Raw genomic sequence first — 22,928 nt, forward strand, 5'->3', positions numbered from 1 at the left:
ACCGCTGCTGCTGCTGCTGTTGCCACAGATCGATCTGAACTGCGGCGCCACCTTGACTGACATTGCCCTCAGGCCGGGTAGACCCTGGGCTGGCCGCCACGCTGTGCCTTGTTCATCGCTAATTCAAACGGCTCTGCATATGGCCAAAATCAATTTGTACAACTAAGTTGCTTTATGATCGCTGCCAATAGCCAGTGCGACGGCGATGTCAACGGCCGATGTCGACTGAGGCTGTCGCTGTCGCTGGCCCTAGCTTGTTAGCAGTTCAATCAAAATTGTTGGAGGCATATTAATTGGTAGCGCTAGAGTTGCTACTGTTTGCGATCATATTATAACGCATTGTTATTATTGATTTGTATATATACATATATATATATCAATATATTTGACGCACGTGTCACGCCTGCAAAGTGTTATTGTTCCCTTTGAGCTAACTTATACAGGTCTTATACTTATGCCCATACTTATAACTAAGCCTAGACAAACACGTTCTAGGCATTTGGTTGGGCATATGCCTTATGCAATTTTTGTTGCTACCAATTGTTAGCTTTTTATCACTAAATTTAAACATTTCAATTTATTACCAGATTATTTAAATTTTGTTAATTTCCTCCAGTATTTGATATTAGTAAAGCTTTTAACAAGCGCGCGTGCTGCCAACTAAGTATGTGACCATGCTATAGGTTGTGGTATTTGAGAAACCATAACTCTAATACTGCGAGCTAGTATAAGTTGCGCTTTCGCAATGGCTGGTGTCTTTGCTAATGTATTGCGTATGTAAAAGTTTATTTAAGCTTAATGCGTCTTCGTCAAGTTATGATGCTTGTCGTTAAGTTTGAAGAAGCTGCTGTAAGTGGTATGTGTATAAGACTGAATGCCTATAAGACTAATGTTTTAATGATGAACTTAGATGTTTACTTGTCATATTATGTATAATAATTAATATGCATAGAATTTTCCAGCTCAATTTAATTAATTATTAATTTATTTCCATACAATTCATACATCATACAAAAAAGTTAACTGCACATTGTATAACAGATTCCATAATCGATCATTTATTTTATACAGTTCTTAAATGTGCGCCACATGGCAGCCAGTTGGCTCCAACGTGTCTGCACTCCTTGGTACCTGAACTATAAAGTAACAAGATCTCTTGAGATCGTGTAATTCTAGCAGCGTACAACATCAATGAATGCCATTCAGTCGGAGACCCAACTGCAAATTGCGATGAGTAACTCGCCGTGGAGACTGGTTGGGTAGGGGTTCTTGTCTGGGCCTGTGTTGGGTAGGGGTTGTGTTTGTGGAGCATGTGTCGTTTCGGGTGCTGACTCTAAGCACACATTTCGCGATTGTTTACAAACTGTGGCCGCTTATGGGAACGGGCTGCGACCGAGTCGAACCAACTGACACGATCTGCACTTGGCTGCGCCTTCAAAGACTGTGACAGTTTCGATATCGGATTACCAACCAGCCAGGGCAATAAAAATAACAACATCGAGCACCCAACTTTAATGCTTCCCCATACAGAACAAATGAACATATTATAGACAGCGCTGACTGACTAAAAACTGCCCTGGGTCTATCTCATGGCAGTTTATAATATTGTCTTTTTTATTATATTTATTATATTGAGGGTTTGTTATAATTGGGTGTTTCTGGGCGAGTATATTTTGCGAGACCATATAACAGATTTGGTATGCTGGCCCTGCCAATTTCGCAGATCCATGGGTCCTGGTGAATGTAAATTCTAGGGATTGTTTATGCTAATCCTGAATGTAAAGAATTGTGTATATTTATATAGATATGTTTTAAATTTAAAGCAGCTTCATTCTCTTAGATCCCTTGAACCAATTCTTATAGGGTATACAAATATCGTTATTAATATGTGTATATATCTATATGATATTTACATATGGTCATTTTCACACACACACACATACGCGATGGAACGACAACTGAGCTGCGCATTAAGCACATTTTAATTAATAGGCACTGTGGCAGGCGTCCAGACGCGCGTAGTCTCTGGCCGCAGGCACTGTTGCTCAGTCTTCGCTCCGACTTCTGCGCGATGTGGCGCAACGGCCGCGGATTAGAATCAGCACCAAAAATAGTAACGTGTTAGGGCTAAGCAGAGATTCGACAATTGGGCCATTGGGGCACATCCAGCCGGCCGAGACCCAGCGAAGAGCCGCCATGTGCTGGTGCGCACGTGTCTACTGGACGGTTCTGCATAATCTGTTCGCGCGCTTCTACAACAGCCTCACGGAGCGCGGCTATCGACAGGGCTGCTGCGCCTGCTGCTGCGGCGGCTACAGTCGCCAGGCCGGTGACGACGACGGTGACGTTGACGTTGACGCTGACGCCGACAGCGACGCCGGCAAACGGGTTTCAGAATCGATCGTTGATGACGATCAGCAGCGATCCGCACCACACGATTATGTCATTGTGGGTAAGTTCTGGGCGAGCGCTTTGATAATGAAGTGCCGCCCGCTATCTTCGGCAGGCCGAAGAGTCAATACCCTTGCGAACGTAGAGTCGATTTTCGTTACGTCTAGTTATGTATCGATCTTATAAGAAAGCTATACAATATAATTATCTAGTTATTGATAACACTATTATATATACAATTTTTCTTAATATCATTTAAGGAATCTTGTCAAACAAGTTAAAATTCATTATGTTGGAGTTATCTTAAAGAACAAACATTTTGACCCAATTTTAGCCCGATCAGCATTGAGCAGGCTGAGACTTGCTAACCTTTCTCAACGATCAGAATCTTGACATCAGAGCAGGGAAAATCTTTTCATATTTGCATTTAATGGGATTGAAGTTATCAAGATAGTTTTCCCATGGGCGCCGCAATAAAACCAATTAATAATAGAAATAGGATCAAGCAATTAAATTCAATTGAAATATCTTGAAAGTTGAACAAGTTTTTTATACAAAAGCTTAGTTACCGGCCAATTTATTTCATTTATCTGTTACAATATTTTCTTAAGAGATAAAGGTGTATTGTTACGTGATAGACCCAGAGAGACCACAGTTCCAATGGCAGCTATATAATATAGTGGTCCAATTTTCCGATTTCGATACATGTCTTAAAGCAGACGGACATGATTATGTAGGTCCGTGTGTTCGGGCTGAGAAAATATATTTACCTTACCCACACACACACACACACACACTCTCACGCACATCATAATTAAACGCAGACGATGCTGATGCCAACTATGTGGAGATCGAGCAGCGGCAAATCGAGACAGAGCCATACTACTTCACCGTGGATCGGGACATGGCGGAGCGCATGCTCTGCGGACGTGAGGATGGCGCCTGTTTGGTGCGTCCCTTCAAGGCGACGGATGTTTGCATCAAGTACATTGTGAGCATCTGTGCGGATCGGCAGTTCTATCACCTGTTTGTGCGCCAAATCGATGGACGACAACGCTTCGCCATTGGCCAGTCGAAGCCGCACGAGCGGCACTTCGCTTCGCCCTGCGAGATCATCGAATTCTACGTGGAACACGCGCTCCTGTGCACCAACAAGCAGCGCAGCCAGAGCGTTCGACTGAGGCCCATCAGCTGTGCCTAGGCAGGGAGTACATATGCATGTATATAGACGTGATTAGCGTTTAGGTTATCGTTTATTGGGTTTATGAGTAAGATAAATTATGTACAAATTGCGTAAGTTAATTATAAAGTTAGTTAATTAGATAGCCGGGATTATTAGGTGGCCACAACGGCCTTGAAGGCGCACTGGTTGTTCTGCATTAGGGCGGGCCAGAGGAAGGCTTTGATTAGGTCCGAGCGGCGATCCGACTGTGGATGGCGCTCGTGTTTCTCGGGACGCAGAAAACCTAAGAAAATAAAGAACCACCATTAATAATTAGTTAAATATAGAAGTACTGGTAATAAAATAAAATAATAAATTTTAAGTTAAACATTTTTTACGTCCCAAAATGTCTTAAAACTCTTACAAATATCCGAAAAAATGTTTCTTATAACTAAAATGTGGCGAATTTCAGTGCAATCATTTTATGGGACAAGCCTTTTGTTCATCAAATTTGTAGATATGCTCGATGGATAGATGCATTTGTAATTAACTTACCCAAATTAAAATCAGTGTCCAGATAGTAGGGCGCCTTTTGGTTGATCATACGCCAGGCCAGTCGCACGCAGGCGCTGACAAAGTGCGTCAGCGGCGGACAGGACTCCAGGCAGGGATACTCGTGCAGAGTGGACAGCACCTGATTGAAGACGGACCGTTCGATCTCGCCCAGCGGAAAACTCTCGGCTGTCTCATGCAGATGATGGCGCACAGACCGATCCAGGGCCAAAGTCGTCTCGCTGCTGCTCTCCAGCGGGCAGTTGAGCACACGGCGCACCTCCAGCACCTTGCGCTCGCGCATACCGTGGCACAGGCGAAAAGAAAGCTGATCATAGTGAGCAACATGGAAAAGAAGAGAAAAGAAGACAAAGAAGGTCTCAAAATATGCCAATCATCTGTGCAATCGCTGCCCACGGCCAAACACAAGACCAGCTGATCCGGCCAATTGCCGGTGTCATTCATCTATCTATCCACTTGTCTCTATTCAGCGCCGAAGATCGAAAGTTATTTATCTACAAGCCTTAGATGGCTGCCTACGAACAACAAGCTTCTCCAGCCGCAGTTGGGCCGATCGCCAGCGTAATTTCTCAGCATTTCTGCCTGGCCCGGTTCGCCCCAAGGCGTTTTACTTTCCTCTATAACACTTAATCAGTGCCACAAACTCGAACAGCTGCCACGCCAGCTTGCAGCGTTGCGTTGCAAATTGATATTTTGGCGCAACCGCAGCAGCGATCGCAGCCTAACTAGCCGCTCTTAACTCCATAATCAATATGCTTTATTAATTTAATTTAATTTAATCGTTTTAAAAATCAAAGTTCAGTCTAACGAACACCTTATTTGGTTTTTAAATATTCTATTTCATATATACCATCTATTCTTTTCACTATGAAACGAATTTTTACAAATATTCTAAATTCTAAATATTCTATACCATATATGAATGACAAGCATTATTATTTCTCGACTTCGTCTATATTAAATTGATTATACATTAAACCTTATTAACGGGTTTAAAGACACAATGAATAACTGTTTTATCATTCGCAAAACTTATTTTAAGTTTTAAATTTGCATATGAATAACGGATCAAATTTCATCCAATAAATTGAAATAAGCAATAAAATAAACAACAATAAAAACCTAGCTCTAAATTAGGTAAATGTTTCCATTAGTCTATGCCCATTTTTAATTAATTTAAGCTAGTTCTTTTATAAACCCATCATCTCGAATCAAACACGAATTCATAATTATACATTAAATGTAAATTTTATAATAATTCCTGTTATCTATCCCATTCAACATCTTTGACATTGATTTTCCATAAGCGAATTTCTACGGTTTACTGTTTGAAAAAACTTCCTGCCTTTCCGTTTGGCTCGTGAGCCCAAGGAATGCAACAATTTAATTTCTAATTTTTTGTTGCCAATTCCATTGAAAATATTGTAAGCTCCACAGTTTAAATAAATACATAATTTATATCTTCGTCCATATCAATAGAAATATAGCCTTAGTCTCAGAGGCTGGCTACAACAGCTGAGGTTTGTCAAATACTGTTTATTCGGTACACGAAAGTATTCTGGACTAAGCTACTTACCACAATCATGGAGAAGAGTATCTTGGCCTTCAGACTGTGCACATGCTTGAGCTGGGGCAAGCTGTCCAACGCCTCCAGGGCGTCCGCTCGGTTCTCGATGTAGAGATTGCGATAGTGTGACACGAATTCGCTGTGGAGCAGAGACGATTGAGACGTGGGATGCGAGTGAATAGAAGTCAAGTGAGAGTATGCTATAGAGGGGGCGCGCGTGTGCGTAGGTGACAGCACAAGCGAACCAGGTCAAGTGAGCAGAGCAGAGAAAACGAGTCTATCAGCACACTTGGCCAGCTTACCTGCCATCCTCGCTGGCCGAGTCATCCGAGTGGTAGCCATCGCTGCAGCTGCTGCCGCCACCGCTGCCAGCGGCTGTCACTTTAGTGGCCGCCAGTGGACTAGGCGGCACACTCTCGGGCCCCATCATGTGGAGCACCACCTCGCAGCCGCGCGAGAAGTTCATCAATAGGCCTGCGGCTGGGCGCTTCTCGATGTGCGCCTGGGCATCCAGACGCTTCACCTGGCCCACACAGGACAACACTTCCTTGTCGTTCTCGACGCGCGTGCTGAGATTCTCGACGAGTGTGTGAAGCTGCTTTAGCGCCGGCTTGTCCAGCATGGTCAGCAGGGTCTTGTTGTCTATCAAACGTTGCTGTATGTCGCCATAGTTGATGGCCAGCAGCCGTTGGTGCGAGGAGTGCGCCGGATCCTGATTGATCGTGACCATGCTCAGTTCCTCCAGCTTGTGTATGGCCATCTTGTATGTATCCACATGTCGTTGCAGCTCAGTCTTGAGTGCCACATGCAGCGATATCAGCTGCCCCGAGGCATCTGTGGTCAGTCCATGCACGCCCAAACCCTGGACAGCATTGTCAAAGCTGCGTCGACGTTCGCGCAACGCCTGCCGCAAACCAGGCTCGAACTGCGCCAACGACTGAAGCAACTTGGCGCAGCGCTGTCGCAGGCCAGACTCGTGTGGATTGGCAAAGAGGCGCACCAGCTGCCAGACAACTGTCTCGCTGGGCACATCCGGCCGGGGGGTGCTGTTCAGCGTGGTCAGCCTGCAGTAGGAGCAAGTGGCGGGTAGTTGGCTTAACAGTGTAGGCGACTTGTTGAGTGACTTACCTCGTGTAGAAGGACTCCAGCAGATAGGCGCTGTGCGGCAGATGCTCCAGCAGCAGATCGATGGGCAGCTCCGCAATCACCGAGTGCAGCACCGAGGGACCCAGCCGACCCACCACGCCCGCCGCCTCCCGATACTGTCGGCCCTCGGAGAGCAGCATCAGACGGCGCAGCACCTGACGCGGACTGGTCAGAAATTCGCGACCATCGCGCGAGGGTCCGCGTATGCGCTCCCGACTATCCGCCATGGACAGGCACTGGCTCTGCAAAATGGCGTCCTGGTGATTCTTCAGAAGCAGCTGTTTCCTGTCGACAAGGCCGAGTCTGATTACTGGGCTCAAGGGCAGTAGCTCAATGGGTTAATGTGGAGTGCTGCTTTATACAAATGCGGAATGTTCGATGCAATGTGGATGCGATGAGCGAGCGAGAGTGAGAGACAGACAAAGAGAGTGAGCTGTGAACTGCGTCTTATAACAACTTCGGCTCCATGTGCGTTGCGTGGGCGATCTGCCAAACTGGAACTCAGTCTTAGATATTTTATCTATGCGTAGTCTCTGCTGCTGCACGAAGAAAAAGAAAGAAAATGCCATTTGGCAATTGTTAATAAATAGGAAATCTGTCTGGGTAAGAATTCGCTTAGGCACAAACAACAAACAACAATTGCCACTTTCACCGTCGGCCTGGGGCGGGGTCCACATAATTTATCATAACTTAAGACCTCACGCGTAATCACAAACAAACAAACTAACTAACAAGCCGACTTGAGTCGAGTCGAGGCTCTGCAATTGTTCAGGAAATACACCCCTTACATGTCTGCATACTCACATATCATATCTAGCCATGAATGTGATTGCCAAAACAACAACAAGTTTGCCATTTGTTGTGGGAGTTTTTTCCATTCCGTACATGACAACTAGGGAAACAAGGCGTAAACAATGAGGCACTAAAAACTCAAATCGAAGGAGCAGCTTTAAAACTATTCAATTACCGTGCCATAAATAATGCTGAATAATGGGCGTTTAGTCCATTGAGCATATTTGAAGTTAGCTATTTTACCTGCAACAATCGCAAAGCCTATTTCCTTACCTCTAAATGGGTAATGCGTGCATAGCAAATCTGTGATATGTGTGAAGTCTGCACTAGCCAAATCATTATCATCTATAAAAATTGAGTATCGCTCCTGAAGTTGAAACGGCATCTTCTCGGTAACTGCTCCGACGCTCAAACACCTAACTAACCCATGACGTCACGATTACAAAGCACTATTTTATTATTGTATTAATTTCAATGTTTTTTATACACGCTTTAAACAGGGAAACCAAAACCCCATCGAATTTTCCAAAACCCTGTCGGAGTGCTCACTTTCCAACCAAAAGCAAGCTTAAGTTATAGTTTCAGCTTATTCTGTTAGTCAGTCAGATAGTTGTTTGAATGTCAGTAAGGGGTATCGAATTAAGATCCAAATCAAAATTTGCCGACTCTGGCATACCCTGTATATAGTACTAAAGAGTTATATACACTCTACTCAGCATATTAGCACACTATGAGAAACTTTATATTAAATAAAGTTTTGTGTAATATGTTATCGTCGGACTCTAGGAGTTTATTCAATTAGATTAATTAACATTTATTTTATTATTTATTTATTTAATTAGATAAATTTACATTGACCCAGCTTATCTCTTGATTATATGTAGGCATATATACCTTGTCTTTTTCTAGCTTTTTTTCCACCCATTTGCTGGATTTTCTATTTCAGGTCTTTTACCCCAAACAAACACAATATACATAGTTTTTTCTTCAAATGCATTGTTATAAGTTTTAAGCTGAAGAAGGCACTTAGCACTTCTTAAAAAATGGGAATATCTCAAGCAGAAAAACACGATGTATTAGAATAAAACCGTATATAGACTCCAGTAAGTAATTTTAATGCAAGCAATAAAAAATCGGATGCATGATCACAGGAGCTCATCTCGATGCTGCTTCTGAACCTCTATTAAACCACTCAAACTATACTTTTCATGTACTATGGCACTCATTCGAAGAAAGTTTCATATTTTACAAGTTCTTGTTAAATCTTTCCAACATATTTCACCTGTTTTGTTGAATGCAACTCGCATATTTACATGGAATTCGAGCGCCGATGAGCGCTGAAGCTGAACCAAAGAGTTTACGCGGGGAGCGGCTTGGGGGTGGGTTTTGGTTAAGAAAACTGGTAATATGTTTGTGTTCCCAAGAATTAAACATTTTATGTTTAGCAACAATTGTTGTGGCCCTGTGGGACGACAAGCAGCATATGAGAAGCAGCCAAGCGCAGCGCTGCCAAAGCTGGAAGTGACCCACCCAAAAGAGTTCGAGACTCGTGCATTACTAGCTCCAGGCCGCGGCTGCGGCTGGCCCGGCTTAACGGACAGGTAGACGCCTTAATTGTAGTAACCCCCCCCCCCCCCCCCCACCGGGGGCACTTGTTTTCAGTTGTTGTTTCGGTTTCGTTCTAAATGCGCTTTGCCGTTACTCCGGCTCCGACTAGCAGCTGAAGAAGGTGTGTTTCGGTGAGAAAACTATTTTGTGAGCTAGTTAAGATCTACTTAAGATTTATAAACACGGTAGAATGTACACGTCGAGAATAGCCTGACTAGAAGATACACTCTATCAGCGTCCTTACGACCTTCTATCCATCTTTCTTTCACACGAAAATATAAATAACTATTTTTTAATAACTAAACTTTCAGAACCTAATGTTTAGGTTAGGCCTCTTAAAATAGTTTTTTTTTGTATTTATATACCATTTCTTTGGCTTTTATATCGAGGTCTAGATAGACCAGTCATTCCCGAAGTGTTCAAAAATCCAAAAATCCCACAGGGGAGGGGGCTTCAAAGGGCACACACAGAACCTAAGCACAACCCATTAAGGGGTGCTGAAATATATTTATTCTCAAGGTGGACATTATGCAAAATAGGTATAAGAACCTCAGATCAACATAAACAATCAGACAGACAAACTGATATCGATAGATCAGTTGACATTATAATGTATGTATGCATATATATGAATATGTTATATGAATAAGATATTTATTACATGCGTGCACACAAAATAAATATACCCCTTCTTTGTTGCGAGTTCATTCTAATTAATTGTCAGGCAGCTGCAGCTTGCACAATGTGGGAACCAATTGGCAAAATCTATAGCAACGTGTGGCCCAAACACTGCACAGGATTTGCCAGCTACAATAGCCCCAGTCTCACGCTGCATCTGTCTACTCTGCCTCTTGCTCGCTACATGTTTGGCCGCAAATCCCGCAGATAAAGCCGCAAACTGTATGTAATTTTTGCTGAGCTCATGCAGATGACTTCCTCACGCGGCCAGAACAACAAATGGCCAAAACATGAGCCGGCACAAAGCGCGGCTAAGCAAACAGATTGCCAGATACACACGCACAACCAACCAGATGGATGGGCCCAAGGAAAGGTCTGGGCTGTGATTACAATACAATTATGCTACAATGGGCGACAAATTGAAAGATGCGCGAGAAAAAGCCACAAAAAGCCAAAGCCTATGACACCTGAGATGGCGACACGCTTGGCTGAGCGGGCTCCAGGGGGGCGTGTTATGTAAGCCCACATGCAGCAGCTGGTGACAGCTACGCAGCTGAGAACGGAAGCCCAAGTTGTAGAGCTCTGCGGTCCATTTTAGTTGTTAGCCACACTCGGGTTCTTAGCTGACGACGGTTTAATGAACCCGGCCCAGAGACGGCGTCCAGGCCAGAGCTGGAGTCGTTGTTGGAGCCCAAGTGGAAATGTGAAATGATTTGTTGTTCAAGCAAAAGACAAACATAACTTTTTTTTACGACTATTATTACAACAATTTGCTATGTTTGCTTTTATTGTTTTGCTTGTTGTCGCTTTTGCTGTTGTTGTTGTTTGTGTTGTTGCTGCTGCTGCTGCTGCTGCTGCCTTTCTATGTAATTTTGGCAGACCAACAAACTTCTAATTGCCCCGGCCAAGAGGCGCTCGCATGCAATCGAGCCACCTTTTTTGCTGGCCATAACGAGCTCCAGCGGCAATTGCCGCTCACGTGCGCTGGCTATTAACATTTTTTTTTCTTTTTATTATTATTCAGAATCTGGCAAAGAAGCTGAGAGCTGCTGCAATTAGCAAGAAGCTCAGCCAAAAATAAACTAGAGTGAAGCAGAATCAAATCTTCGGCTTGCCGAAAACTAAATACCCTTGCGGCCATATAACAAACTAAAGCTCGTTGTGCTAAGTGCGAGATTTGATTGAAATATCTGGGAAAATAATTTGGTTTTCATTAAACAAAACGAATTCCAAGCGATTGCTGCCATTGAAGCCAAAGGCAGAAGTTGATAGGACTTAGTATTTTGAAAAAGTTGTAAGAACAAAGTTTTTCCAAGGAACTATTTTTGATATGATAAATGTTCCAAGCAACTCTTTCTATAAAGCTACTTATCAAAGTGGTCTCACGTTTAAGAATATTTACTCATTTGCTTGAAGCCTAGCACAGCTCGTCTATTTGTTTAAAATATCTTGAGAAACTAAACTAAACTAAAAAACTTGAGAAATTAAAGTTTTGATATAGTGACTCAACCGAATCTTACTATAGATATACTAATTCAATGTTGATTAGATTTGCCTAGTGTAACAAAATTTTGTTAAGATATCTGGAAAACCTAACAAGGTTTTGACTTTGATCTATACACTGCTTGGCAGTTAACCTTTTGCAAATTTTAACAAAGATAGCCTTAAGACATCGAAAGAGACAAACAAACAGATGAGAAATGAGGCCTCAATAATTTAGGTAAGTTTAGCTTGGTAAAATAAGTTTTTTTGAAAATGATTGCGTTAAAATCTTAACTAATATATATATTAAAATATATAAAACTCTAACGAAATTCGTGCAACGCCTAGGCATCAAGTAAAAATCAAACAAAAAATAAATAAACTATATATTATATACCTTTATGTAATACACTTTACAGGAATTAACAACAAACTATTTAATAAATCTCGAACTACCGCTAAGTTGTAAATCAATTCGAATTCAGAATCAGCTTGAACATCAACTTGACCCCAAAATGCAAAACAAGACAATACAAAACCAACGCAGATTTATTAATGTAAAACAAAACGCACAAATTTAGCATGAAAAATAGAAAATTTTTGACACGCTCCAAATTTGGCAACAAAAGCCAAATAAACTGTGTATAGCTCAGCCATTTAAGCCATATCAGAATTTGGCCCAAAACTGTTGCATTGTAAAAGTATTTAACAAAGTTTATTGATTGATTTTTGAGACAAAGGCAGCAACTCTTGTTGTTCATCTTCTAGCCGAAGGTGTTGCCCGGCATAGAAACAGCCAGAAAGGGGGACGGATCAAGAGCTGGACCCAGAGACATGGCTTGAGGCAGTGTTCTACCTATTTGGTAGCCAGACTGGGTTACAGCTCATTATAATTTGGCAGCTGGCGTGCTTGTTGGCGGCTTATTCATAAACAGTTTTTCTTTCATTATACCCTGTACACCTGGGAAGTGTGTAAAAAGGGTATATTGATTTTCTATATATGCATCTAATGAAGGTATCTGTGGCCCCGTCTGACCTGCTGACCTGCTATATTTCAAATTTTCAGTTCTTATATACTGCCTAGATTCTGCGATTCCAAATGGAGTGTAGTTCTCAACAGAATGTTATCTGTCAAACCTTTTCCCCATAAGCTTAAAAAGACATCAAGAAACTTTAGACATTGCCTTTCTTTTTGGTATACGTCTCCATTTTAATGCAATCACAAAGCCCTATAAACTTCAAAACGATCGGACAATAAGGACCGAATAAAGAAGGTGCTCTTTATATTATGGGGCTAGCCGCAGCATCAAGTGTGAAACAGGAACTAGGGTAGGTCTCTAGTCGGGCTTTCCTTTAATTTCTGGCCAAGCAGCAATTATTGTGAATATACGACGAAGAGCGCTACAATTTCAAACAAACTTTTTACAGTGTCCAAAAGTGGGTTAATTTCATTCAATTAGAATAGACAGACTTCCCAGCTCATCTGGTTTTTTGTTGTTGTTTTTTTTTTTATTAGCTGTCCAAGCTGGGCCGCTAATTGGGCGCGCCCTCAGAGCTAATCAAGTTGTTATGGGAAATAAAACTCAAATCGCATAAATTAACAATTGGCTGGGCAAAGGCCCAAAACTCGAGTGAAATCTGAAGTTTTCTTAAATTTTGGAATTTGAGATATTATGGAAAAACTTACATTGCTTGGATTCGAGTTCTGCTGGCAACGCTAATGCGCTTTAGACGAAAGGAGGGAGGAGGAGTGCAATTTTCACAGGCACAGTCGACTTAAAGTTTTCTTCACAGTTTTCACTTGACAGCCAGTTGATTAGCCAGGGCCAGGGCCAAGGCCAGGGTCAGGCGGTGCCAACCGCAAATCAAAGTGTTCACAACGCCTGCTGCCGCAGCGTCAACAACAACAACAACGACAACGACAACAACTGCAATTTGGCGACACCAACAACAACAACAACATCAACGACAACAAACATTTTTACACTTCATTAACTCTTCGAACATTTGCGGCAAATGCCACAGCAAAATTCTTGTCACGGCCGCGCGAGCGCTCGCTTTTCTGATTCGCCAGCCTCGATTTACCGTTAACATGCACCCGCACTCGCACTCGCAACTACAAAAACAACTGTCAAAGCAGACGAATCTTTCACTTAACGGTTTGCGCAGTCGCGCAGCGAATCCAACCGAACGTACCGCAAGTCAAATGCAGACTGAACGAATGTCATGACCGAAAAAGTGCCAACAGGTAACGTGCAAGGCAGCAGACAGTGACAGAAGCAGAGAGTCCAAGAGAGAGAGCGAGTGGGAGAGCAGCGAAGAGTGAGAGCGACAATTGCGCAGCCGCAGATGCTGCTGCGGCTGGCGGCGACCAATTTGAATTCAGCGCGCCCAAAATGCACGAAACTCTTCTTATGACCGTTGTTTGTTTGTTTTTATGCTGCATAGGAAAAGAATTAACGGGGAATATTGAAAGTTAGTAAACTTAACGAAGACTGAGTCTCTTAAAGAAAGTTATACGGAGTTTTCAAATTGAAAATACCACAATTTAAAGACACATTGCTTGAATAAACAATTCTTATACAAGAAATCAAAATTCTTTATTGTTCTAAAATTTTATCATCATAAATTAACAGTTTTGCAGAAATTGATTTATTTTAGATACTCCGTAATCCTTCATCCCATGTCATTCCTTTTTATACGATTTCAGAACACTTTATTGTTTTTAACTTTCTATATTATATTAATTATATTTAACTGAATTATTTTGCTCATTTAAAATTATTTTTTATAACCTTATCGCTTACTGATGACTATGCTGGAGCATACAAACGCAGCTAATCACAGGGTATATTTTGGGTGCTATTTTGAAATTTATTCGCCCCGATTTTCGCTTTTCTACTTCGAGATTTGCTCACAAGGTGCCAGCTGGTTGACTTTGCCATTTGCCGATGCTTGCTTAAATCTTAAATGCGATGCGATGACGGGGTCGTGGCCGGGAAGGCTGACAGAGCCGAGGCTGAAGCAGAAGACGAAGCAGAAGCTGAAGCCGTGGTTAAAGCGATGTTGCCTCAGGTATTTGGGATAGTGTGCGCGGTTTTGGCTACTGAAGTTGGCCAGATTCTTGGCCAATTATGAGTGTAGTATATAAATTATATATTTATTAAACACAGCTTAGAAAAAAGACTGAAAATCTCATATGAACTAACGGTCTGTTAGCAGACCATTTTCTAGTTATGATGCAACTTTGAGAAACCTTTCATTAGAGTTTTTTCAATTTATGCAGAGCAGCAATGCGGTGGGCTGCACTTCCAGTTCCGACTACAAGACCGAGTCGAACAACAGCCACCCAATTAGTCTTAATTGCCTTTTGCCAGCCAACTTCATTTAAGTCAAAAAAAAAAAAAAAAAAAAAAAAACACGTCGCATTCACATATGAAAATGGAGTAGCAAATAGTTAAGGCCCATGGATGGGGGTCTGCGGGTCTGTCGAGCGAAATGGCAAGCGTTTTGCATAAAAATAATGCCCCAAACAAAAGTAAGTGGTTAACTCCCATCAACATGGAGATTTACATCCACTGATTAACGCTCATTGCCAGGCAGCTGGCCTCAGACTCGGAATGTTGTGGAAGTATCAGTGGCAGGCAGCACTGAAAAACTACATCAAGTGCGGCAACCTTGCCGGAAAATTGCAAAATTTTCACGTGTTATTTACGCGTTAATCGTACGCAATTGAAGCCCGCAGCTACCAAAAAAAAAAAAAAAAAACTATTAAACAAACTGTAAGACTCCAGCAGGGGGCGGCTGAAAGGTATTTATTTGCGCCAGGGTTGCCGCAGCGCCATTTACATTTAGTCGGATTAACAGGGCGTTAAGTTTCGCCACAGATATAGCCATAAAAATACGAAAATAAATAAAACTAAATCACACATCTTGGTAAACAGTCTGGGGGCAGAGTCACTGGAGCAGCGGTTCAGTGGGGTATCCAAATAACTCTATAGACATACATATGTGTACCCCGCATAATAAAGCTATTACCGAGTCAAGGTTGCGCGTTAATTGCGCGAACAGCAGCTCAGTAGCTCAGCAGCTGGAAGATTTCCCAGCACGCTTCCTTTTCCTTTCTAAAACGCATTTCACTTTTTGGCCAACGCATTTCACTAACGACTGCAACATTAAGTGCAAATATTTGTGTGAAATTGTTAAACAACGCTAAAGCAGAGCAACTATGTGCATTCAATATTTATTTTATTTTTTTATTTACTTCATTTTTGTACCCTGTAATCGTTGAAAATGGATGGGGTATCTGCCTTTTGCAAAGGCAATATTTACATTATTTGCCATTAACTTCGATTTTAAGATCATGTCGATGGATATCGATGCCATGTGCAAACCGATATATATCGATTTCAAGCTAGGGCTGATAATTACAGATTTCGACATTAAATACATAAACATCGATTTCAAGCGCGATACATAATTATTATAGCCTAGTTCCAATAGTTGCCTATATAAATATTTATTCACCTTAAGCTAGTTAAATGTAAACAAGCTCATTCCAACAAAATATCGATATATATATCGATATTTAGACTTTCAGTTCTAATTTACCTGGCATACGTCGAACATTTCAACAGGTACCCGCATCGAGACATGAGGCATAATAAATTATAGTATATCGATTTATCGAAAGGGCGCTTCAAGCTCACGATATCGATAAATATCGATTTCCAGTAGCTAGATATGCAGATCTAGAATAATTGATATATAATTTATAACATTTATGTCATATTACAGCAGCTCGATGCCTGGTACAGGATATCTGCTAGCCTGGTGTAGTCCTCTTTTTTTCCATTCGCTGTATTTTCTGTTGGATTTTAGTGCCTCTCTTCGCATTTCGAAACCGCTTACCAAATCAGGTAATTAGCGTTTTTGATTTACTAAACGCATAAAAATTGTCAACTTGCGTGTTTTTCTCGGCAGCCTCTTCGAATTTCGTGTTTGGTGTTTCGTGTTTCAGCTGCGCCTGCGCACATTTCACCGGCGCGTCAAAGCGGCAACAACCACACACATACAAGCACTTGACTTGACTTAGTTAGTTAGTGGCATCATCATCGACAACGACATCGACATCGACATGGACATCAACATTTCTATAAGCCCCATTCGGCCCATACGCGTGGCATTTGTTTTTGCTGTTTTATTTGGTTTGACTTGGTTGCATTTTCCCCAGTGGGGGACATCGTCAATTGGCGATTTCTCTTTCTCGGAAAAGTTTTGCAATAATCATAAAATTTTAACACAAATATTGAGCAAAGTAATTATTATAAATAATTGCTAATAGTGTGCATGTGTCTGGCATATCGGGATCTCTCATATGGGCATGATAATGCTACAATTTGTGGACCAAAGTGTGATTAAAAAACGTTTAGGATTTGCAATTGCTATCAGAATAAACTTTATGGCAAACACAAAGAATTTTAAAATATGAAAAAAAAAACACTATGAACTAATAAATAATAATTGAAATTTGTTGCTGTATTTGAGCCAGCGACCTGCCGCTTGTTAACCCAACTTCCTTAGCCCTTCTGGCTAATGACATCACGTTTACAAAACTTTTATAAATTGCTGCGTTGTTTTTGATATTTTCAATACAAACTTTGATCACCGTTTTTTCCAGACTTGGTGGTCGTTTTTTCCAAACTTAGAACAATTCTAAAGCCTTACTTTAAGCCCAAAAGGAAACTTCTGTCAAAATTTCCTAGCAGTCAATCAATTAGAACAAATTCCACATATATATATGTATATATAAACATATAATTTGTATATAATATATTATTTTCTATGACAAAACCTGCCCACATTTATCTGATTCGTTTTGTCTATCTATGAATGAAATACGTTAAGCACAAAACTCGGAAGATTAGCATTTACGAATTTCACAATATCAACGACCTGGCCAAACAATATTAGCTATTTATAGATTTGATATCAAAAACAAAACAAATTGGCAAAGCTGTGGCTGAACTGCGGCGATTGAATGCCCTTCAAAGAGCAAGTTGCTCATAATAGCGAACTAAAATTAAAATGGTAACGTAATTTAACCTGTAATTCATTAATTTATTATTCTTCAAAACCAATGAAAACGTTTGTTTTTCTAATGACGGCCTTCTATGCAATTCTCATGAAGTCAAGTAAGACTTACGGGTTATCATGCTTTGATCCTTTGTGTTATATTAACAAGTGGCTTTGGCAATTTAATTGGCTGTATCACTGCTCGCTATCTCACCAAAGTCTATTTTTTCTTTCTTCCTCTTTTTTCCTGTCTGTCTTTTATATTATAACCCCTGCTCGTTCTTTAAGCCGTTCTCTACTATACATAAAAGTCTCTCTCCCTTCTACTTAACATTTTTGTATATATAAACGGGAAGCTAGATATAGTAAATAATTACAGGTTTTAATTTTAAAATAGGTTAAATGAATTGCAGCCATAATTTTCATTATCCACACAAGCGCCACTATTCCAAATTATTCGTGAGCTGACAAGAGCCCAAATCTTATAGATAAACATCAGAGAGTTGGGAATACAAAATACATTTCCGCTGTGGCAAGCAAACTTGTTGCAAGCATGCCCTTTGCATTGATTAAGGTTTCTTGTTAATTACGATCGTTGTGAATTGTGGCTCGTATCTCACGATGCGCTTCCGCAGCAGCAAACAGACACAGATACAGATACAGATACAAAGCTCAAAGCTCGTCGGGTGCTGCGTAATAATAATAATGCAATTTCATGCTGCATTATAATCCGTTCGAAGCCTTCGAGTTATATAGATTAGATTCTTATATAATATGCGGCAGCTTTCGGGGAGGGCAGCAGAAAAGTTGTGAGCGGCAAAGACAGCTGCCATTTGAGGTGAAAATAAACTTGGCCAAGAGATGAGCACAAATGGCCAAAAGACACGCGCTTTCAGGCCATTTCGTGCCATTTCGCGCCATAACAAGCCACTTCGAGCCATTTCGATTGATGGAGAAAATGCATTGCCATCCTATTCCCAATCGCAGCTCGACAGGCACATCATCTGGCTGATATGTGGCAAAAGTGGCGCGACGGCTGCCGCTGCTGTGGCGTCTCCTTGGGAGGCAACAACAACTTTCACAAAACTTTTGCCCAGTCGCCAAGCGGCTTTCAGTTGAGCTGCCGCCAGCTCGAGCCTTCCATTCGCGGCATCGCAATTCTTATTACAGAATCAGGTGCAACTTTTGCTTTTGCCGCATGCCTCGGGCTGCCTGCCACGGCACGTTGTTGTTTATGTCACTGAACTGCCGCAATTGGGCCGCACGTTCGGTTGACAGTAAAAGTAAGCGAGAAAAGTGAACGCAATCGAAGTCGACCCACTTTGACGTACGCGCTGCCCCAAACATTCTCACTTGCAACTCCAGCTCCAGTCAAAGGCTCAGAGCAGCCGCCGCAGCTGATGCTGTATAACACCCAATCACATTGTTTTTGTTTTTTTTTTTTATTATTATTATTTTGGAAACGCATCTCGAACGCAGCTGGAGGCCAACCATTTTGGGAAAATCTTAAGTGGGGAGTGAAAAAAAGCAACAAATAAAATAAAAACTAAAATCGGGTGGCCCAAAGCCAGCGGCTAGTGTCGTATGTCAGTCGTAGAAATTAAAAATAAAAACCGGCCACTGACTCGCATTCAAGCCAAAAGCAACTAAAACAAGTAAGAACATTGCGGACGGCTGTTGCCGACTGCTCAATGCTCTGTTCACAGCGTAACAACAACGTAAAGCAGGTCGCATCGAGTCTATTGGTTTGTTGCGTTGTCGCTTGTTTAATTGTCGCCATCAAGCAATGACTGTCAAACTGTGATCTTACAAATTTATGAAATTTTCAGTGTCAAGTGTGGGCGTGGTCACACCTAATGCCTACCTTTAGATAAAGGTTGTGAAGCTGGGTTTGCCAATCTCAAAGTCGTATATTTTCAATATTTTATGATTTGCACTTGTGTTAGTTTGGCGTCAGATATACACGAACATAATCAGTAACTCGAACGTGGCACAAGCCAATATACTCTATATTAATCTATTAACAGAGTATAGGCAAACAAATTTTTAAAAAAAGACTCGCGCCTCAAACGAGCAATTGGCGTGACTTAATGATGCATAAATCAAAGCGCGGCCAGTTCGGCCTGGGCTGGTCCCCAACATAGGAGCCGAGATGTAGGTGCCAGTATGCCACATGCCGTTGGGCAGTTGGGGCATCGGCAACTGCACGATGAGCATATGGACATCACTTTTGTGCGGCTTTAATTGCGTGCGAGTGCAGTTGGCAATGAAAGTGAGTTGCTGAGAGTTGTGAAAAATGAAATAAGAGTCGAAGAAAACTGATAAAGCAGATAACCAGAATTTCCAGCCAGACGGCCATCCTTTTTCGGCAACCAGATTTGAAATTCTTTTTTCATTTTCATTTTTCTCAGCAGCAATGCATTTCACTTTTTCATTAGTAAACAAACATTTGCCAATTTCACAATCTCTCAGCTAGCGAAGTCAACTTCATAAGCAGATATCAAAACCAAAATGCAATAAACCAATTTTTTTTATTTTTTTATTTATACTGTGCTCAAATGCTCTCCCACATTAAAGTTCTTAATAATAAATTGCAGTAATATTTATCTATTTATATTGCAAGTATAATTATGTATATCTAGTGTATGAATTCACGAGTACAGAGTATAATTTTTTATATACATATAAACAACACACTATCAACTCTCAAAAAAGTCTAGACCCGGTCAAGTTTATCAGTCAGGTAGCTCTCTTTAGGGCAAATACGCAGCAGCTAGCACATATTACGCCAGAACGTATGAAATGTTATCAGACAGCACTTTTGGTATTTAAGAGCCGTTTCGCTTGTTCGTGCCGCAGTTCGAGTTCTCTCGTTGAATCGTTTATAGCAAAGCTTGTCCGAGTGCAAAAACAATTAAGTGTTCCGAAAATGTTCTGCTCCAGGGAAAATAGGCCGCACCATGACCAGATGAGCCATGGAGAAAGGTCTGCTGCACCATGGTGGTCGCATCATCATCATCATGGCCAACACCACCATCGCCACCACCAACACCACCACCACCACCACCACAACCACCCCAACCACCACCAGTTTAATGGTTTCCTCTGGAAGGCGGCACCGGAACATAAACATCACCACGGCCATTGCCATGCTCATCAGCATTGCCATTCGACGCCCAGATTTTTTTTTCGTGGCCTACCCAGCAATGACAATCTGCCGGGTCAACACAAAATGTTTGACTATAGTGAAAACTACAATTAGACGTGCGATATATTGTTCACTAATTTATTTATTATTCAAATGGTTTTGGTTCTGAGTCCAAATTATAATATTTAGAGTAAACTTTTAACATAAATGAAATAAAGCAACATAGATAACTAAATAAATTACTTAAAATAAATTAAATGTTAATTTTCATTTTTAAAAGAATCGAAGGCGCCAAAAATTGTTTTATAGTATCGAAGTATCGATATATCGTTAGATTTGGTTTGGTATTTCTTATTAAATTAGTGACTAAAAATTCCAACTTTTGGTATATTTTCGATAAAATGTGTGAAAATTCGATAAGTGAGTAAGCCGAATCAAGACATACGCTTGAAATTTCGAACTAAGCCAAACTTGGGTTGAATTAAATTGCTTAATTGTAGTGAGTATTTATATGTATATATGCTTGTAGGTAATTTGAATGGCTGCCATTATATTAGTAGTACCAGAGCACATAAACATAGAGCACAATCAGCACAAACAGCAAATGTATGAGAAACAATTCGATGGCCAACGTTAATAATGCCAGCGGATTAACAGGCGTAAAAGTGATCAGGACAAACATATTGCAGCAGGGTCCAAAGCGATGCTACAAGCTGCGGAACACTCTCGTCCAGGCGGATATGCAGCTCTACTCCTGCACTGTGAAAGTCAGCTGCTTATTGCGGGAGCTCTCAAAGCGATTTGGCGTGTGAATGCTCAGCATGGCAGAAATACCCAGTGAGAGGATGCCCAACAGAAAGAAGACCACCAGCAGGCCGGCCAGAATGGGAGCCGAGATGAAGCCAACGCAGTCGTAGACATCGCCAAACTCCTTGCGGCCATTTAGCCAGGGCTGCACTTGGTAATCGGTCAGCAGCAGACTCATCTGCGTCTCATTGCTGTTGCTGTTGATATTGGTGAAGAGCAGCTCTTCGGAGGAACAGCGGAACGAGAAGTCTAGCGGTGCCGATGGCAGCGTATACTCATTACCAATTGCCGGCAATACGGCCTTATAATCCCGGTATTCCACTTCCACGTTGCGCAGATGCCAGGTGCCGCGCAGCAGCGAGAACTTAAATCGGAGCGTGCACTTCTCGCTGTTGTACATGAAGGTAATGCTCAGACGTCCAAAGCCCTTGGAGCGCTGATCATCGAAGGTGATTAATTTGTTGTGCTCCTCCAGCAGCAGCGTCTCGTTGCTCAAGCGTAGCTCGGGTGGTCCGTTTAGGGCCAAGACCGCCTTATTGCCCTCGGCTATGTAGACGTGTGTCACCTCCGTCTCAGTTGGCGTTGACTGTGTGGTTGTGGCCTCCTCTTTGCCCTCGTCCTTGGCTTCGCGCTTGGCCAGATAGTGTGCCTCTTCCTCGCGACTTGCTAGTATGCCTAGCACTTCACCATGGCCATAAACGGTTAGCGCATCATTGTAGCCCGTCAGCAGCTCCGCGTCGTCCTCCTCGCTCTGCCCGGTCAGGTTGATGACCTGTTCAAATGTGTGGTCGGGTGTTTAGTGGGTGGTGAATGGTGCTCTACATGCCACAAATGTTATAATAGATACACACCTCAATGTTGGCGTTGTAGATAAAGGGCTCTACGGCCAGGTTACGCTGCGGCATATATGTCCACGCGTTATTCTTCACCAGATTTTGAAACTTGGGATACTTGATGCCCTCCAGGCGGCTTGTGGCATTGCGCAAAAAAATAATTATTGCCTTGGCATCCTTGAACAGTTGCGTCAGCGGCTGCTCCCTGGTACTGGCGTCGACTAACGCTTGGGGTTGCAAATTGGTTACTTTGTCGTGACCCCAAAACAGATACGGTCCGCTTATGGCCGCGCTGGAGCCGAGCACCAGACTTATAAAAACCCCAACTGCAATTAGCTGCATTATTCGCGACTAATTCCTTAGAAACTGACAACACGTATGACTGCACTTCGCACAAAACTGATGGGAAAAATCTTAAACAGAAAAATCGATGGCCTCGGGGCGAGCAGGGCGCAGGCGCACAAAAAAGATTCTCATACCACATCTTACTCATTTTTCGGGGGTGCTTTTGCTGCTAATCGAGAACAGCCGAATTGCTTCCTTGAGGGTGATAAAAATATCACCCAAGTCCACTTGTTGGCAACGCAATGCCGAGCTTTGTTTGTAAATAGTTACCATATGGGGAAGAATCGAATTTGTTAGGAAACTCTGAACTTCTCTCTAAGT

At 42.0% G+C, this 22,928-nt stretch overlaps 3 protein-coding genes across 5 annotated transcripts; 1 reads left to right on the top strand and 2 right to left on the bottom strand.

Moving 5' to 3' along the window:
• The first annotated feature begins 1,995 nt into the window (after window positions 1–1,995).
• On the top strand, window positions 1,996–3,935 carry LOC6632430 (uncharacterized). Its single transcript, XM_002056124.4, has 2 exons — window positions 1,996–2,452; window positions 3,216–3,935. The coding sequence occupies exons 1-2, from the start codon at window positions 2,197–2,199 to the stop codon at window positions 3,590–3,592; spliced, it is 633 nt and encodes a 210-aa protein (XP_002056160.1). The 5' UTR covers window positions 1,996–2,196; the 3' UTR covers window positions 3,593–3,935.
• LOC6632431 (mitochondria-eating protein) lies at window positions 3,717–13,601 on the bottom strand. Of its 3 annotated transcripts, none has more exons than XM_070207158.1 (6): window positions 13,485–13,601; window positions 6,822–7,378; window positions 5,996–6,757; window positions 5,703–5,832; window positions 4,109–4,433; window positions 3,717–3,857 (listed from the first exon to the last, which is right to left on the bottom strand). In XM_070207158.1, exons 2-6 carry the CDS (start codon window positions 7,064–7,066, stop codon window positions 3,727–3,729), a joined length of 1,593 nt encoding a protein of 530 aa, XP_070063259.1. In that variant the 5' UTR covers window positions 7,067–7,378; window positions 13,485–13,601; the 3' UTR covers window positions 3,717–3,726. The 3 variants fall into 3 exon arrangements, with proteins under 3 accessions (XP_070063259.1, XP_070063258.1, XP_002056161.1); XM_070207157.1 differs by having other exon boundaries at window positions 6,822–7,375; window positions 13,087–13,601; XM_002056125.4 differs by having other exon boundaries at window positions 13,087–13,601.
• A 6,934-nt stretch (window positions 13,602–20,535) lies between these two features.
• VhaAC45RP (VhaAC45-related protein) lies at window positions 20,536–22,681 on the bottom strand. Its single transcript, XM_002056126.4, has 2 exons — window positions 22,281–22,681; window positions 20,536–22,201 (listed from the first exon to the last, which is right to left on the bottom strand). The coding sequence occupies exons 1-2, from the start codon at window positions 22,602–22,604 to the stop codon at window positions 21,371–21,373; spliced, it is 1,155 nt and encodes a 384-aa protein (XP_002056162.1). The 5' UTR covers window positions 22,605–22,681; the 3' UTR covers window positions 20,536–21,370.
• Window positions 22,682–22,928: the final 247 nt, after the last annotated feature.

This window comes from Drosophila virilis, chromosome 2, assembly GCF_030788295.1.
Source record: "Drosophila virilis strain 15010-1051.87 chromosome 2, Dvir_AGI_RSII-ME, whole genome shotgun sequence".
Classification (NCBI taxonomy): Eukaryota; Metazoa; Arthropoda; class Insecta; order Diptera; family Drosophilidae; genus Drosophila; species Drosophila virilis.

Bases quoted from the DNA above. Each gene is read 5' to 3' on its own strand.
- LOC6632430 (XM_002056124.4), top strand. From the start codon at position 2,197: ATGTGCTGGTGCGCACGTGTCTACTGGACGGTTCTGCATAATCTGTTC. The intron at 2,453-3,215 runs GTAAGTTCTGGG...AATTAAACGCAG, and splicing joins ACACGATTATGTCATTGTGG to ACGATGCTGATGCCAACTAT.
- LOC6632431 (XM_070207158.1), bottom strand. From the start codon at position 7,066: ATGGCGGATAGTCGGGAGCGCATACGCGGACCCTCGCGCGATGGTCGC. The intron at 5,833-5,995 runs GTAAGCTGGCCA...TCTGCTCCACAG, and splicing joins TCGGCCAGCGAGGATGGCAG to CGAATTCGTGTCACACTATC. The intron at 3,858-4,108 runs GTAAGTTAATTA...TTATTTTCTTAG, and splicing joins GGACACTGATTTTAATTTGG to GTTTTCTGCGTCCCGAGAAA.
- VhaAC45RP (XM_002056126.4), bottom strand. From the start codon at position 22,604: ATGCAGCTAATTGCAGTTGGGGTTTTTATAAGTCTGGTGCTCGGCTCC. The intron at 22,202-22,280 runs GTGTGTATCTAT...ACATTTGAACAG, and splicing joins TCTACAACGCCAACATTGAG to GTCATCAACCTGACCGGGCA.